We start from the raw sequence: 16,532 nt of genomic DNA on the forward strand, positions 1-16,532 counted from the left end.
TAATGGGTTCGAGTCTAGATTGCTACCCTTTCCAGTGCCAGGTCTACTTACTGTATACTTCAATCTGTTCTGAGTTCTAAGCTACTAATGCTCCCAAGAACTTTAATATGACACTGCAGACCTGTATTAGGCTTGTTGTTAGTCATGTGTGCCCCTGACACTGTGAAAGGAAAGGGAGAGTGTTGTGTTTTCCTTTCTCTGTAACTTTATATAGGATACTACTACCAAAGCCTTTCTTTTTAATTAAACACTACTGGAAATTGGTCCTAGGATTTTGCACAAGCTTGGTAAGTGCCCTGTCTTGGAAGTATGCTCTGGCCCCTTTAAAAGAAAAAAATGGTCTTACTAAATTGATCTGGCTGGTTTTGAACTCACTCTGTATCCCAGGAAGGCCTTGGATTTATGAATTTATCTCAGTCTCTTGAGTAGCTAAGATTTCAAACCTGATCCACAAGGCCTGGCTCTATTTGTTTGTGTGCCTGTTTGTTTAGTTTTGTTTTTTTTTAAAGATTTATTTATTTATTATATATAAGTACACTGTAGCTGTCTTCAGATACACCAGAAGAGGGCATCGGATCTCTTTACAGATGGTTGTGAGCCACCATGTGGTTGCTGGGAATTGAACTCATGACCTCTGGAAGAACAATCGGGTGCTCTTAACCGCTGAGCCATCTCTCCAGCCCTGTTTTGTTTTGTTTTTTTTAAAGACCTGGTCTCACCATTTAGCTCTCTGTAATGTGGAATTCACTTTGTAGACCAGGTTAGCCTTGAACTCAACAAAGGGCTCCCTGCCTTTGCCTTTCAAGTGATGGGATGAAAGGCATGTGCTACTATGCCCAGCCTCTCTTTGTCTTTTAAAGCCTAGTCAGGGTAAGAACTCATCTATCAGCCTTTAGAGTGGTGATTTTTCCAAGTAGTGTCCTGTTTATAAGATTAGTATCATCATTCATGAGCTTGTTAGAAATAGAGATAAGTAGTACCCTGTGTGGTGCTGGGGCCTGGAGTCCTAGTACTCCTTAGGCTAAGATAGGAGGATTCCCCTGAGCTGCCTAGGACAACTCTGTCTGAAGAAGTGAGAAAAGGCCAGTGAATGGTGTTACCAGTTACAGATACTTGTTACCATGCTGAAAGTCTTGCATTCAGTGCTTGTAACCCACAATGGAAAGAGATAACTCACTCCTACAAGTTGTGCTCCGAAATCTTTGTATACTTGTACACACATATTCATTCACACAAACTAAATAAAGTAATTTAAAAAACTTTTCACAACATGGTATTAACATAAAATGCAAATTATTAGGCCCTAACCAGAACTACCAGGTCAAAACTCCTAGGGGTAGGGCCTGATCAGTGACCACCTAACAAATATGTCAAGGAATTTTGACATATTTTGAAGGGGTTTTTTTCAGAGTTTATTTAGATCATGGGGAGGGGGGTTGAGAAGGGAGTAGAGACAGGGAAAGACAGAGGGGGAAGGAGAGAAGAAGGGAGGGAGAGAGGGGGAGAAGGGTCAGAAAGAGGGAGGAGGGGAGAGACCATCAGCCCTGGAACTACTACTCTAAATCAGTGTGCACATGCTGCTACTACTACCACCACCACCACCACCAGCACCACCACCACCACCACCACCACCACCACCACCACCACCACCACCCACCACCACCACCACCACCACCACCACCACCAGCACCACCACCACCCAAGCAAACGTGATCAGATAGCTCCTACACAAGTGAGGTAGATTCTTTTTGTTGTTAATGTGTTTTATTTTTTGAGACACAGTCTCACTCTGTATGTAGTCTGTCCTGTCTTTCAGTTAGGATTATCCAGCCTCACCCTCTCAAGTCCTAGAATTGAAATTACAGGCATGACCCCCCCCATGCCGAGAATTTATTTATTCATTTTTTTATAGGTTTTAGGTATTTTTGAGCCATTTTCACACTGTAAACTAGGCTAGTCTCAAATCTGCAACAGTCCTCCTGCCTCAGCCTCCCTAGTTCTAAGATTACAGGGGTGAGCTACCATACACAGCTGTGTTTATATATTTTAAATGGCCAAGAAAACCTTAGTTATAGACAATATTGTAATATTTAATAATTATTTAAAACATAGATTTTAGTGGCTATAAATAAACTTTTATTGGAACATAGATCTCTATTTATGGTGCTGCTTTTTTACCCAGCAGTATTGATTGTTACAGAGACCAGACTGTTCACAAAGCTGAAAATAAAATCACCACTCTAAATTAGTAGTGAACACCCATATGGAATGATCTGAGAAGGTTCTAAGGACAGGCCTCATCTGAAAATGTCAGCATCCACTGGGAAAAAGGAAATCTGGAAATGTTTCATATTTTCATGTTCATAGTATGTCATGGTTGTGTGATTATTTCTTAGCATTAATTAGTTGTACATAAAAATGACTATTATCTTGAAAGAGAAATGATTGGCCAACACTTCATAATTTTTTCATTCTGGAATATATATTAAATTCTGCAATTGTGAGAGGTTAAGTTCATTATGAAATTTTGTTCTGATATCCTTCTGATATTTAATGTTTCTTTCTTCTAGGACACACTACTTTTCACACAAGACAGAACTGTGTATTCCAGGGTTGTAATTAAACAAGGTTTGAGCCTGGTAGATTGTTTCTGAAATGGGCATCCTAATATCCCAGCTAGCCTTGGTCAATTTTGTGTACTTTTGCCTTCTGTATCTGTTGGTTCTGCATCCATGGATTCATCCAACCATTAAACAAAACTATTTTTAAGCCAGACATGATGATGTACAGCTTTAATCCCATTACTTGGGAGGCCCTGTTTCAAACAAACAAACAAATCTCGGTACTGAACATGTACAAGCTTTCTTTTTTCTTTTTTTTTTTTTTTTTCGGAGCTGGGGATCGAACCCAGGGCCTTGCTCTTGCTAGGCAAGCGCTCTACCGCTGAACTAAATCCCAACCCTATTTTTTTTATTTTCTGGTTGTTTTCACAAAGCAATATAGCAAAGCAGCTATTCACGTTGTATTCATGATTACAAGTAATTCAGAGACGGTTTGAAGTATATGTGATGACATGCATGGGTTGTATGCAAATTCCACGCCATATTCTATAAGCATATGTGAATTTTAGTTCCTTCTGGGGATTTGGAATCAAAGCCCCACAGATACTGAGGGATGGCTATCTACCAAATAGGTTATCTCGTTGTTTACTGAATTGTAAAGATTTGTTGAACTGCTCTTTTTTTAAACCAACTTCCTGGGAGCTGTGAATGTCCTTATTGAATAACATTTAAATTGTATTCTTGAGAACTCCAACAGCTAAGGTGGGTATGGTAGTTTAGGCTTAGTATGATTACAAGTTTGATATCAGCTTGGGCCGTGAAGCACAAAGAAGTCTGATAGCCAAAGGTCGTACATAAATATCTGTAGTATTTTTTTTTTCTTTTTTTCGGAGCTAGGGACCGAACCCAGGGCCTTGCGCTTGCTAGGCAAGTGCTCTACCACTGAGCTAAATCCCCAACCCCAATATCTGTAGTATTTATGTGCACAGTTTTTATTGCATTTTCTTGGTCATAGAACAGTGAACATCATGCAACCTAAGGTATAATTCTTTATTTCTATAATATATTGATATTTAATCATAAACATGTTTTAACTATTCTATTTGTGTATGTGTGTTAACAAATTGTGTTCCTTTAGGCAACTTGTTCCAGCAATGGCGTGTTCCTCTAGAACTCCAGATGGCAAGACAAATGGCTAGCTCTGGTCCATCAGGGGGCAAAATGGATAATTCTGTGTTAGTCCTTATTGTGGGCTTATCAACAATAGGAGCTGGTGCATATGTAAGTAAAACAGCAGCTTGTGTAGAAAAGCTGCCAGACAGCTCCCATTGATCAACTCAGTACTCTGCTTGAAAACTTTTGCAACTAATTCTGCTTTCTCCTGTAGGAAAAGTTCCAAAGGCCTTCTTTAAAGTGTTTATGGGAACCCATGTGGGGATGACTGATGACTCTTGTGTTGACTGATCTTTTACTCGTGTTTTTATTCTTTCCGTGAAAACTGCTGTGTTTCCTAAGGCTTGACTAACTCCAAAAAATTCCACTTGTTCTCTTGATTGTGATCAAGTAACCTGTAAACAAAGTCAAAATTCACTGCAGCTCCTAAGCACAATATTTGATTTTAGTTTGTCAATTTTTAAAAGGTTTGTTCCTTAGCTTGAGATTGAGAGTTTCAATAAAAAAAATTCTAAGCATTTCTAAAAGGAAAACTAAATTCCTGTATCCTACTGAAAGGCTAAATTATAGAAATTAAGTATCTCCAATTGTAGAATGGTGGGGAACTTAATTGTTTCATACTGTTAGCACAATTACATCTCCTTCAGTGACCTGATCATCCTAGCAGGTCACAGAGGATTTATTCTGAGTGTTTTTTCTTTTAACTTGGCAGAGTGTACTGTAAGGTTGAGTGAATTTACTTTGATGATGCCTACCAACATCTTGATCAAAGAAAGCTGTTTGCTTTGCACACTGAGAACAAAAAGTCGGATGCCACTATAGTCTTAGTTCTTTCTCTGCTGGTAATAGGAAAAGTATTTTTGTTCCTCTGTCAGTAGGTGGAGGGGGGATGAAAATCATTTGAAGTTTCCCATATCCTCATACCTTAACCTGACTCCAAAGTGCACAAAAGGAGTAGCCAGCTCCTGCCAGTTGTAAGTCAGATCAGATCAAGATAGAGGAAAAAATCTGCTTGATAACAGACTGACAACAGAGGCACTCTCTGCCGATTCTGGAGCAGCTTTTAAATTGTTTTCTTTTTCATTTTTTAGTGCAGTAACCAAAAATGCCTCTCTGCATTTGCGTTAAATGTTCATTCATTAATACTTAGTGCTTTTTCTATTTCTTTTTGTCTCCTTCTTGGCTGTATGTTTACCTACAGTTGTGCAGTGTCATCTCCCAGGATTCCCTTCTAGATCACTAGCGTCTGCAGGTGCTTCTGGGAAAGATGGCAGCAACCTAGTATACTTCTTAATTGTAGGAGCAACAGTGACTGGGGCAGGAATTTATTATGTAAGATGCTTCTGCTAAACTATGTTTGGGGATAGGGTGGGTAAGACCATGGTACTAATAATAACCTGGTCCATAGAATACAGTAAATATTCACAGCATGTGCTTTCTATAGACATTTGTTAAAGGGACATTGTCAGTCACTAGAGACCTCAAATCTTATTTTTCAAACCACTGATATTGTACTAGATCAGTCCAAACCCATAAATTTAAAGCCAAATATAAGAACCTTTTTTGAAACTTTTTTCAAATTTGTGCTTATTTTGATGCTGCTGAAGTATATTGTGCTTTAGTGCTGCATGTCTAACAAGACAGTCTCAGGGAATGGTGAATAAGCAAATAAAGGGAACTTGAGCACCATCTACTTTGAATCATTTTAGCTAAAATGTAATTTTTCTGTTTTGTGGCAAGCACTCAACTAAGCTTTTGCTGTGAAAGTCTTTTTATTGAATGTTTCTGAGGAGGTCTCAAAGCCATAGAGATTGGAAGTACTTTCCCAAACCACAGTCTACTTCAAACTAAATCACTTGGCAATGGCCCTTTTGTTACCTCTAATTTGGCCAAACAAGTGGCTGAAGCATTCATGTAGGGTGCTGTCTTGAACACCTCTCATTGGTGATTCCAATTCTCCCTTCTGAGCCTTAACTTTTCCATTTCCTGTTTTTTATATCTCTTCTACCCCATTTATTTAAAATATTTTTAAAGTGTTTACATTAGATATGCTAATAATGATTTAAATCTGTTAAACCTCTGGTTTGTGTTGCTGGCCAGAGTTAGATGACTCCCACAGAGTTAACCATGCAGATACTCTTGATGCCAAACTACAAGATGGGCCAGCCACTGTTGCTTTCTCCTGTCTTAGAAATACCCGTGAAACACAAATTTCTCTCAAGTCATTCAGTTAAATGCTTCATTGCCCTCTGTGTTTATCCAAACACTGGTTGTAATAAACCTATTATAATGGCACCAGGTTAAATGATAAGCTTTTGTCTACATTTATCAAATTAGTTTGGATACTTGTGTTTCAGGTTTTAAATAGTTGAAAACTTGCTACCAAGTGGCTTCTTTTTTTCTGAAATTCATTTAGTCATAGGAGAAACTTAAAATCTGTCCCAATCAGTGAGATTTCTATAGCTGTAAATTACATAAATTCAGGGCTGATGAGATGGTCAGCAGATAAAAGTGCTTGTGACCATGCCTGACACCTGACTTCAATCTCTAGGATGATGGAGAATAAGAAACATGATTCTGTAAAGTTATCCTCTGACCTCCAGGTACACAGTGATACTCACATATGAGTATACACATGCAAACATACAAACAAATGCAATAAAAATAATGGAGTGCTTATATTTTTTTCAGATTGTCATAGCCAAATACCACAAAATGGTCTTGACTACAGGCATTAATTTTTTTCAGTTCTGAAACTCGGAAAGTCAGACAGGGTTAAGTTTCTCATGAAGGTTTTCTTCATGGTTGTATATGACTCTGTCCTCACATGGAGTCAGGACATATTGACAGTGAATTAGGTAGTGCTGGTGTCTCTTCCTCTTTGTAAAAGCTCTATCCAACTTGTCACCACTTCTGTCTCTAGATACTGTCATTTTGGTAGTTAAGGCTTTAGCATATGATTTGAAGAATTCAGTTCTTAACAATATCCCTTCCACAACTTTTTTCATTTGAGGAAACTTTTTAATTTGTCTATAATTAATCCTTCAATAAGTCCTATATTAAGTGTTCTTTATTGTCCTATTGGCTTTGAAAAACACTTTTCCCAGGATGTGCAGTGTGAAATGCAGTTGAAGGGGTTGGAGAGATGGCTCAACAGTTAAGACATTGGCTACTCTTCCAGAAGACCCAGATTGCTCAAAACTTTCTGTAATTCACACCCTCACACAGACATACATGGAGGCAAAACACCAATGCACATGAAATAAAAAATAAAAAAGACTTGCAGTTTATCTTGCAATCCATTTGTTTAGAAAGGTTGTCTCTACTAGTATTTTTCATAAATTTGTAGTATTTCTTAGCCAGAATGTATTTGCCCCTAATTGGAAATCTGGGTAAACTAGGAATACAGAAACCATTTGGGAAATAGAATCTGTTACTTAGTGTATATGTAAACTACCTTTCATTTTAGAACATTGAGCTGATGTGTGTCTACATCTAACCTGAATTTAGTCCTTTCCCACTAAACCATCTGCACACCACTCTTTACATGTGTAAAAGCATCAGGAGATCAGGAGGTATAGAATGGCTTAGACCATTGAGATGACCCTCTATGTGTGAGCATAGCCCTGGCCTGTTTCCTCTTCACTCCTCTTGGTAAGATTAAACCATCTAGTTTAATAACCTCTCAAGGCTTAGGTCCCCCATGTCACCTAATGAGCTGCTCTGTAAAGTGGTCACAAAAAGTCTTTTTTTCTTTATTAATTTATTTTTGTATGGTATTAGGGATCAAAACCAGGGAGGGCCTTGTGTCAAATGTTCTACCACTGAGCCACATCCCCAACCTTATAGGAATATTCTAAGAGTGTATTTTATGATACTTGTTCTAGTTGTCCTTATTTCTATAATTAATCTGAGATTTCATTTGATATATGATCACTTAAATTTTTATCTTATGGACCACTTGAGATACAAAAAAACCAAAAAATTGTCATTAGGAGACATCCCTGGGCACGTTAGAGCCCTTGCCAGCACATATGAAGCCCTAGGTTTGGTCTCCTGAAGTGCATCATTCAGACAGACACTGTGATGAGTGCCTGTATCCCAGGATGTGAGGGACGGAGAGAGTTCATGATGATTGATCCTCAGCTACATGAGGCCCTAGCAAAACAATCATTCTTGTCTATTGATTCTTATGTTTTAATTAATTAATTAATCCTGCTTGGCTGTAGTGGCGTATGCCTTTAATCCCAGCACTTGGTAGGCAGAGGCAGTTCGAGACCACCCTGGTCTACAGAGGGAGCTCCAGGGCATCCATGGCTTCACAAAGAAACCCAGTCTAAAATTCATAGAGACCAGCATGTCTCTCCTTCCCAGATGTTGGAATTAAAGACATATACTGCCATGCACAGCCCATTTTTATTATTTAATTAACTTATGGGGAGTGGGGATCCGAGACAGGGTCTCTCTCTATAGCCTTGGCTTTCCTGGAACTCACTCTTGTAGACCAGAAAGGTCTCTGTCTTTGCCCCTGCATCCCACGTGTTGAGACTAAAGACAGGTACCACCACTACCAGACCCCATTTTTAAATGAATGAATGAATGAATGAATTTACTTTTGAGATTAAGGTCTCACTATTTAGTCTCACTAGCCTAGAACTCCTTATGTAGACTGGGCTGGCCTCCAACTCACAGAAATCCGCATGCCTCTGCCACCCAAGTGCTGGGATTAAAGATGTTGTCACTTTTTTGAAAGTTCTAATTAGGGCTAGGAAATATAGCTCAGTGGCCTGATATGCGTAAGGCCATAGGTAGTCTCTAGCTTCTAAATACGTTAAAACTAAGTTAAAAGTCAGTAATAAATCCTTCTGCTATGTATTATAAAGATGAAAAGCAGAAACTAGTCATAATACTAAAATATCCTTTCTCAATTTGAAAGTATAGGGGAAAGAGTATGCTTGAAATAAAACACTTTAGCGAAAATGATGTTTGACCCTTACTGATTATTAATTTGTAGTGTTTCTGAGTCAGATTTCCACCCCCTTAGTTTAGAAAATGTAAAACTATTACTGAAAAGGTGACTTACATTTGAAAGATAGTATACACCTAACCACATATCATCCCTGGCAAACTCTTAAACATCTACCATGAAGATGTATTTCCCGGTTCTACCTAGGCCCATATAGAATGATTTTACAACTAGCACCCAGCATAGTCCAAAAGCCCTTTTTGTGTTTTAGCCATTTTTATACTTACTAAAGTTACATTTCCTTTAATTCTTTCTGAATTCAGTATCAGGAGAGTTTCTTACCGAGAGTCTCAGAAAACCTGATACATTTTGATCTATTTTCAAGTATTCTTTCCTTATCAGATACGTGTACACTGGATAGTTTTATTTCTTGACAAAAGAACTTTGGCTGGAGTTAAAGTTTAGTGGCAGAGCGCTTGATTAGTATGCATGAAGCTCTGGGTTTCATCCCTAGTACTGAAAAGTCAAATTCGCCTTAGTAGTGTTTGCATAAAGGAGCTAACGTGCTCAATGTAGACAAAAGCTTCTCATTTAATTGAAATGATGTTAGCTTATGTTATGATATAGGTGTATCATGAAATAAACTTTCTCCATGTTTGGGTCTACAGGCCTACAAGACTATTAAAGAAGACCAAAAAAGATATAATGAAAGAATAATGGGATTAGGACTGTCACCAGAAGAGAAACAGAGAAGAGCCTCTGGTAAGGACTCCCCTATGTTTCTTCTGCGTGACTTGAGATTAAATAAGGGAAAGTGATTAAGGTTGAGGTGCTATGATTTGCTAATATCCTGTTGAAGTGTAACAATGTGAGATTGTAAGCTTCTAGAAACTATGGTTTTACCCCACAGCAGAGAGCAATTTCCTAAAGTATTTGATTGGCATTTTAACCTTGAGAGTAAAATTAATTATTGTGGGTACCTATCTTTTTTTTTTTTTTTTTTTTTTTTTTTTTGAGCTGGGGACCTAACCCAGGGACCTTGCGCTTCCCTAGGCAAGCGCTCTGCACCGCTGAGCTAAACCCAACCCCACCTATCCTTTTTTAATTGTTTATTTACATTCAAATGTTACCCTCACTTCTTGGTTCCCCCTCCAAGAATTCTTTACCCCATACCCTCTCCCCTTTGCCTCTAAGAGGGTGATCTCCCCCCCAACCTCCCCCCGTCAATCCTCCTTCCGTGGGGCATCAATCTCTACAGGATTAGGCACATCCTTTCCCTCTGAAGCCAGCCAAGGCAGTCCTCTGCTACATGAGTGCCAGGGGCCTGAGATCAGCCTGTGTATGCTCTTTGGTTGCTGGTACAGTCCCTGGGAGCTTCCAGGAGTCCAGGTTAGTTGACACTGTTGTTCTTCCTATGGGGTTGCCATCCACTTCAGTCCTTCCCCTAACTCTTTCATTGGGGTCCCTGTGCTCAGAACAATGCTCAGCTGTGAGTATCTGCATCTGTCTCAGTCAGCTGCTGGTAGAGCCTCTCAGAGGACAGTCATGCTAGGCTCCTGCCTGAAAGTACAACATAGCATCAGTAATAGTGCTGGTGCGTGGTGCCTGCCCATGGGATGAATCCTAACCTGGGCCTGCCACTTGGTGGCCTTCCCTTCAGTCTCTGCTCCATTTTTGTCTTTGCATTTCTTTTAGACAGGAACCATTCTGGGTCAAGAATTTTGAAGGTAGGTTGATGTATATTTGGTGATTACTGGGAAAGATAGGAAAGCCATTTTTCTAATGACTAAACCTTTTCAATCACATTAATTCCCTTGAATCTTTGGAGTTTTGAGTTGTTATAGATGTATTTTCCTGTAGCACAAAGCTCTAGCCTTCTATTTGATTCACTTGGATTTTCAAAGAGGAATACTTTAATCCTTTAATTAGGCCTATAATCTGGGTAGGCGGTTTGTATTGCTTTTTTCAATAATGCCTCCTTCTTCATGAACATTGTATAATAATCCCCAATTGACCTCCCAGGTGTTTCCCCTTTATTGCTAACAAAAGGTGCAACTGAACTTAGTATTTTCCTGGTGGTCAGTAGAAAACTAAGAAGGGCAGAGGCCTTTTTTTTTTTTTTTTTTTTTTTTTTTTAAAGATTTATTTATTTATCACATACAAGTACACTGTAGCTGTCTTCAGATACACCAGAAGAGGGCATCGGATCTCTTTACAGATGTTTGTGAGCCACCCATGTGGTTGCTGGGAATTGAACTCATGACCTCTGGAAGAGCAGTCGGGTGCTCTTAACCACTGAGCCCTCTCTCCAGCCCCAGAGGCCTTTTAATATATGTTTTCTAATGTATTTGAGAAATAAATGGCCAGGTATAATGGTGTATGTTTTTCATATGGGACAATGAAGCCAGCCTGAGCTACATAGTGAGACCCTATCTTTAAAAGGGAGAGGAAGGAAAAAGACTAATATTTAATTTAGGTAGGCTTAGAACCAGTATAGACCTAATGAGCGAAAGACATTGCAATTCATTCATCCTCTTAAAATGTTTTTGCTACTGGTAAAATGAAAGGAATACTTGCTTTTTCTCCCTTCCACTATAATGTTATGAAGATTGGGTTTTTTTTCTTGTCCTTGTTTTCTTTCTCATTTTTGGCTGTCAAACCCAGACTCTTAGACATGATAGGCAAACTTTCTACCACTGAGTTATAGCTTAAACTCAATAACTTTTTGATTAGTATAGGTATGTTGTTTTACTTTTTGTCAAGGAGTAAGATGAATGCCAAGTGATTTTTTTTGAAATTGTGCTGAGGAGTCATCAGAGCCTTTTAGAAGACATCGTCTGTTTGTTCCATCTTTTACAGCTGCAGAAGGAGGCTCAGTTCCTCCAATCAGGGCACCAAGTCACGTCCCTTTCCTGCTGATTGGTGGAGGTACTGCTGCCTTTGCAGCAGCTAGATCCATCCGGGCTCGGGATCCTGGGGCCAGGGTAAGGTGCATGTTATGTTGCTTGGCCCAGAGGGGTATAGTGTACAAGCATTAGCCAGTGTGAATGCTTTGACGTTTTCCTCTTAAATTACTCAACTCTGAGAAGTATCATTTTGTGTCTACAGGTCCTCATCGTATCTGAAGACCCTGAACTGCCATACATGCGACCTCCTCTTTCAAAAGAATTGTGGTTTTCAGATGACCCAAATGTCACAAAGACACTGCAGTTCAGACAGTGGAATGGAAAAGAGAGAAGGTGTGTTTCCTTACATAAAATGGGCCTGACCATCATTTTCAGCTGAGCATGGGAAGCAGGTTAGGATTTTGTCACTGACCATGGATGATAAATTGAAAGGCTATATGTGGGAGTTTGCTATTGTGAATACTTGATCAGGCTTAGAGGCAACAGACCACAAAGAACCTTCTATCTTCTGTTCCCTAAACTACCAACAGTCAGCAGTTTAATGCTAGGACCTTTAGGTTAAATTTCTCCGTTGGAGATGAGCTTAGTTGGTGTTGTCAGTTCTTTATAAATGCCTAGGCATATCACATAAAAGCAAGTGAAGCTAATTTTTGGCACCCTTACTTATTTTGGGGCTTGTATATGTATATGTGTTCATATGCATACATGTCTTTATATATGTAGAAGCCAGAGGTTAACTTTCAGTGTCATTCATTAAGTGCCAGCTACCTTTTTTTTTTTTTTTGAGACTGGGACACAGCTAAATAGGTTAGGCTGGCTACCCAATGAGCAACAAGGATTCCCCTGTCCTTGCTTCCACAGTGTTTAGATTAAAGGTGTATGTCACCATGCCTGCTTCTTTATGTGGGTTCTGGAGCTAGGACTTGGTCCTTACAGCAAGCACCAACTGAGCTGTGTCCCTAGGTCATTCATGGCACTTTGTTTGACACTCTGGCCAGCATTCCCAGTTGTGAGAGTAGAGTGGGAAGACAATAATGAAGAGCCTCACTCTCAGAATGTGTGCACAAATGACACTTGGACTGGCTGGGCACAGTGGTGCGTGCCTGAAGCCCCAGCATTGAGGATAAGGCAAGACAGGCAGTTCAAGAGTAACCTGAGTAACAGGAGTAACAGCTTCTGTCTCAAAGCTACAAAACAGACAAACAAAATACCCCAAGTCTCGGGCTACAGGCCCGGAATCTTCTCTCTTCTAAATGACTCCTTAGCTCTCTCAATTCCAGTACTGTTCTTGGGGCTCCAGGATTTGTCAATTTGGCATTGAACTAAAATCTTACAAACCTGGACCAGAGAAATGAGTTGGCACTATAGAGCACTTTTTGCTTTTACAGAGAACCCATGTTTGATTTCCAGCAGGCACGAGGTGGTTTTGCAACCATCTGTAACTCCAGTTCTACGGGATAGGACACCCTTTTCTGACCCTTGCAAGCACAGACAGGTGTGCAGGGAAAAACATCCTCAAACATAAATAAATCTAAAAAAAATTAAAACACCAAGATGTGTTTGCCTCCTTCATCTTTACTATTATGTTCCATTTTCAAACAGAATGCATGCTTTCAATTGCGTTGTCTCTGCTTAATATATCGTAATTAGGGCTGGAGAGATGGCTCAGTGGTTAACAGCACTGACTGTTCTTCCAGAGGTCCTGAGTTCAAATCCCAGCAGCCACATGGTTGTTCACAACCATCTATAATGAGATCTGATGCCCTCTTCAGGTTGCATGAAGACAGCTATAGTGTACTTATATATCATAAATAAATCTTAAAAATATATATAATAATTATTTACCTAGTTTTTAAAATTCGTGTTCTCACAGTGCTGTCCTGACTAGCCCCAAACTACTGGGTTCAAGCAGTATTCTTTGTTCTTCCTGAGTAGTTGAAAGTCTACATACATGCCAGCATACCAGCTTAATTGTTTCAGAAAGAATTATCTAGGAGCAAAACCTTGCTCCATTGACCAGCAGCACCATTCGGAAAAATTAATGGGGGTCAATATGTGAATCCCAGCTCCTTGAATGCCCCTTTTCTTAGTTTGAAATGGTTCTATATCTAGAGCTTAGCTTCATGCTTCTATACTATTGATTACTATTTGAGGCAACATCATTTTCTTGGATGTAAGGGCCATCCTGTATAGCACATATCCTTCTTTCAACTGTCAGATACAAAGCACCCCGTTTTAGGTTGTAATCCAAAATGTCTCCAGAAATTGCCAAATGTCTTATGGGACTAAAGTACCCAACTGAGAGCCATCGATCTATAGTACTTCTAAATAAGCAAGTCACCACCAAACTCTAGTGGCTAGAGACTCACTCTGAAAAAAATGTGCCTGAATGTATTTTTCTTTGTGGACATTATTTTACTAAAGCTATAGCAGGAATCTATAGCAGTTCCAGATGCTTATAATTTTCTCCTCTTTCCCATACAGCATCTATTTCCAGCCACCTTCTTTCTATGTCTCTGCTCAGGACCTGCCTCATATTGAGAATGGTGGTGTGGCTGTCCTCACCGGGAAGAAGGTGAGCTCGTAGGCTGCTTTCTCTTTGGAGCTCACTGTAGTTACCAATCAGGAAGTACAGTGGTGTGCTTTTCCATTTCAGTCCATGTTTCCTCTCCCGCTGTAGGTCAAGGAAAAGCCAAAGCATTTGGGATTGAGAACTGTTTAGTGTGTCTGTCTAGGGAAAGCCCATAGCCAAGCCTAGAGTATGAAGTTGCCTAAGCTTTGCCAGGCAAAGTCCCATTGTCAGATACTAGAATTCTACACGCTCTTGCCTCTTTATGCTTCTGCATTTTCCTCCTTCCTGTTGTTTTGTTTTACCTTTCTCCGCTATTGTTGATGACAAGAGTTTAGACCAGATTTGCAGCATAATACAACACTTTAGTCATAACGCAGCATGGGAAATACTGTCAGACTTTACCAAGGTGGTTGCCTGAATAAGGAGAGCAGTTATTGGAGGATGCTTGTGGGGTCCCAGGAGGCCTTGTTGTGTTGTGTTATTTGTTGTGTTGTTCTTTATTAATGGGAAAGAGTAGACTCTGTTTGTAAACTAATGTCAGTGTTTTAGTAGAGGGGGTGGTGTAAAGGGGTGAAGAGCATGACTGGAAGATTCTCCTGTGACCACTTCTTCCATAATAGAGCCGCAGATCGTGGTTAAGCTGGTAGTGAGACATCATGTTAAATGTCCCTGATGAGAAACACAAGAGCCCTGTTCCCTAAGGGAGAACAGCAATAAGCAGGAGCACAGACAGACAATCACAGTTCAGAAGTGTGGAGGAGATGTGTGCTGGGGCTAGGAGGAGGAAGAGTGTGCAGTGCAGAAATGAATGCAAGGAAGGCTTCCTGGAGAAAACTCACAGACCTAAACCTTACTAAAATATGCTTTTTAGATTTTTCTATGAGTATTTGCCTGTATGTATTGTGTGTGTGTGTGTGTGTGTGTGTGTGTGTGTGTGTGTGTGTGTATGTGTGTGTGTGTTCTCCACACCGTGTGCCTGGTGTCCTCGAAAGTCAGAAGAGGAATCTTGAATCCCCAGGAGCTAGAATTATAAATGGTTATGGGCCATCACGTGGGTTCTAGGAACTGAACTGAGGTCCTCGGGAAGAGCAAAATTGTGCGTTTCTTGGTGAGTATGTGCGAGTATGTGTGAATATAATATGGATGGATGTAGTGTAAGGAGGAGGGTGTCAGGTGTTCTGCCCCATTACTCTGCCTGATATATTCCTTTTGAACAGGGTCTCTTACTGAACTTGAGGCTAGGCTGGTGGCCAGCAGGCTACAGTTATCCTCCTGTCTCTGTCTCTTCTCAATTCCAGGTTTACAGATTTATACACTGCTATGTCTGGTTTCTTACATGGGTTTCAAGGGTTGTAGCTCATGTCCTCATGTCCATACAGCAAGTGCTCTTACTTATTAAGCCATCTGCCTAGCACTAGAGCAGAAAGTACTAAGGAATGAAGAGGCATGGACTACATAGGAGCAAAGAACATTCAGGAGAATAACATTTGAGGGAAGAAGTAACATCATAAACAAGTGCCCAGCAGTACAGAAAAGCGTACTTAGTCTAAGGAAAACAAGCAGCTAGCTACCAATAAAGCAGAATCCCCGTTGAGAGGACTGGGGATGGAGCTTAGGGCAGAATAGTTATCTAGCATGGATGAGGTGTAAAAAAATGATAGATTAGAAAATAATATAAGAAGATTTTTCTCTACTTGGTTGTCGGAGGTTTTTTTTGGTGAGGGGTGGTTTGCAACAGGGTCTCTCTGTAGACCTGACTGTCCTGAAACCCACTATGTAGACTAGGCTGACCTTGAACTGGTAGAGATCTACTTGCCTCTGCTTCTAAGTACTGGCAAGAAAGGTGTATGTGCAAGAAGAATTTTTTTAAAAAGTATTCAAGTTAGGAAGTAGCAAGAGGCAAAACTTGAGAACTTTCTAATAGGGATTGGTTATGGAATGTTTTTGCCATGTAGGAGAGCTTGAACTCTATGTACACTGGAGAGCTGGTGATACTTGAACAAAGATATAAAATACTTGAAATGATCTTTAGATAATTAGTTGACTATGACATAATGGATTTCAGGGGAATACAAGTAGAGATGGAGGCACCAGAGAAAGGGCTCAGCAGTTAAGAGTACTGGCTGCTCTCCTAACTAAGTTCAATTCAAGGCATCCACGTAGTGTCTCACAACAATCCAGGCTCATATATATGGCACACATACATGCATGCAGACAGAACACCCATCCATATAACGTTTAAAAAAAGTTTTATGAGGCAGGGTTTCTCTGTGTAGACTTGACCATACTAGAAATCGCTTTGTAGACCAAGCTGCTGGCCTTGAACTCAGAGATCTAGCTGCCTTAGCCTTCTG

General features: G+C 40.0%; 1 protein-coding gene across 2 annotated transcripts in view; it reads left to right on the plus strand.

Moving 5' to 3' along the window:
- The window catches only part of Aifm1 (apoptosis inducing factor mitochondria associated 1), a 39,132-nt gene that overhangs the window by 6,003 nt on the left and 16,597 nt on the right, over positions 1-16,532 (plus strand). Inside the window, exons 2-6 of one of the 2 annotated variants that reach the window (XM_032889729.1) lie at positions 3,700-3,842; positions 9,369-9,462; positions 11,560-11,684; positions 11,809-11,939; positions 14,091-14,181. In XM_032889729.1, coding sequence (XP_032745620.1) covers positions 3,700-3,842; positions 9,369-9,462; positions 11,560-11,684; positions 11,809-11,939; positions 14,091-14,181 — 584 coding nt within the window. Of the gene's footprint in view, positions 1-3,699; positions 3,843-4,935; positions 5,067-9,368; positions 9,463-11,559; positions 11,685-11,808; positions 11,940-14,090; positions 14,182-16,532 lie in introns of both variants that reach the window. The other variant, XM_032889730.1, reaches the window with a different exon arrangement.

The sequence above is a fragment of the Rattus rattus genome, chromosome X, assembly GCF_011064425.1.
Source record: "Rattus rattus isolate New Zealand chromosome X, Rrattus_CSIRO_v1, whole genome shotgun sequence".
Taxonomy (NCBI): Eukaryota; Metazoa; Chordata; class Mammalia; order Rodentia; family Muridae; genus Rattus; species Rattus rattus.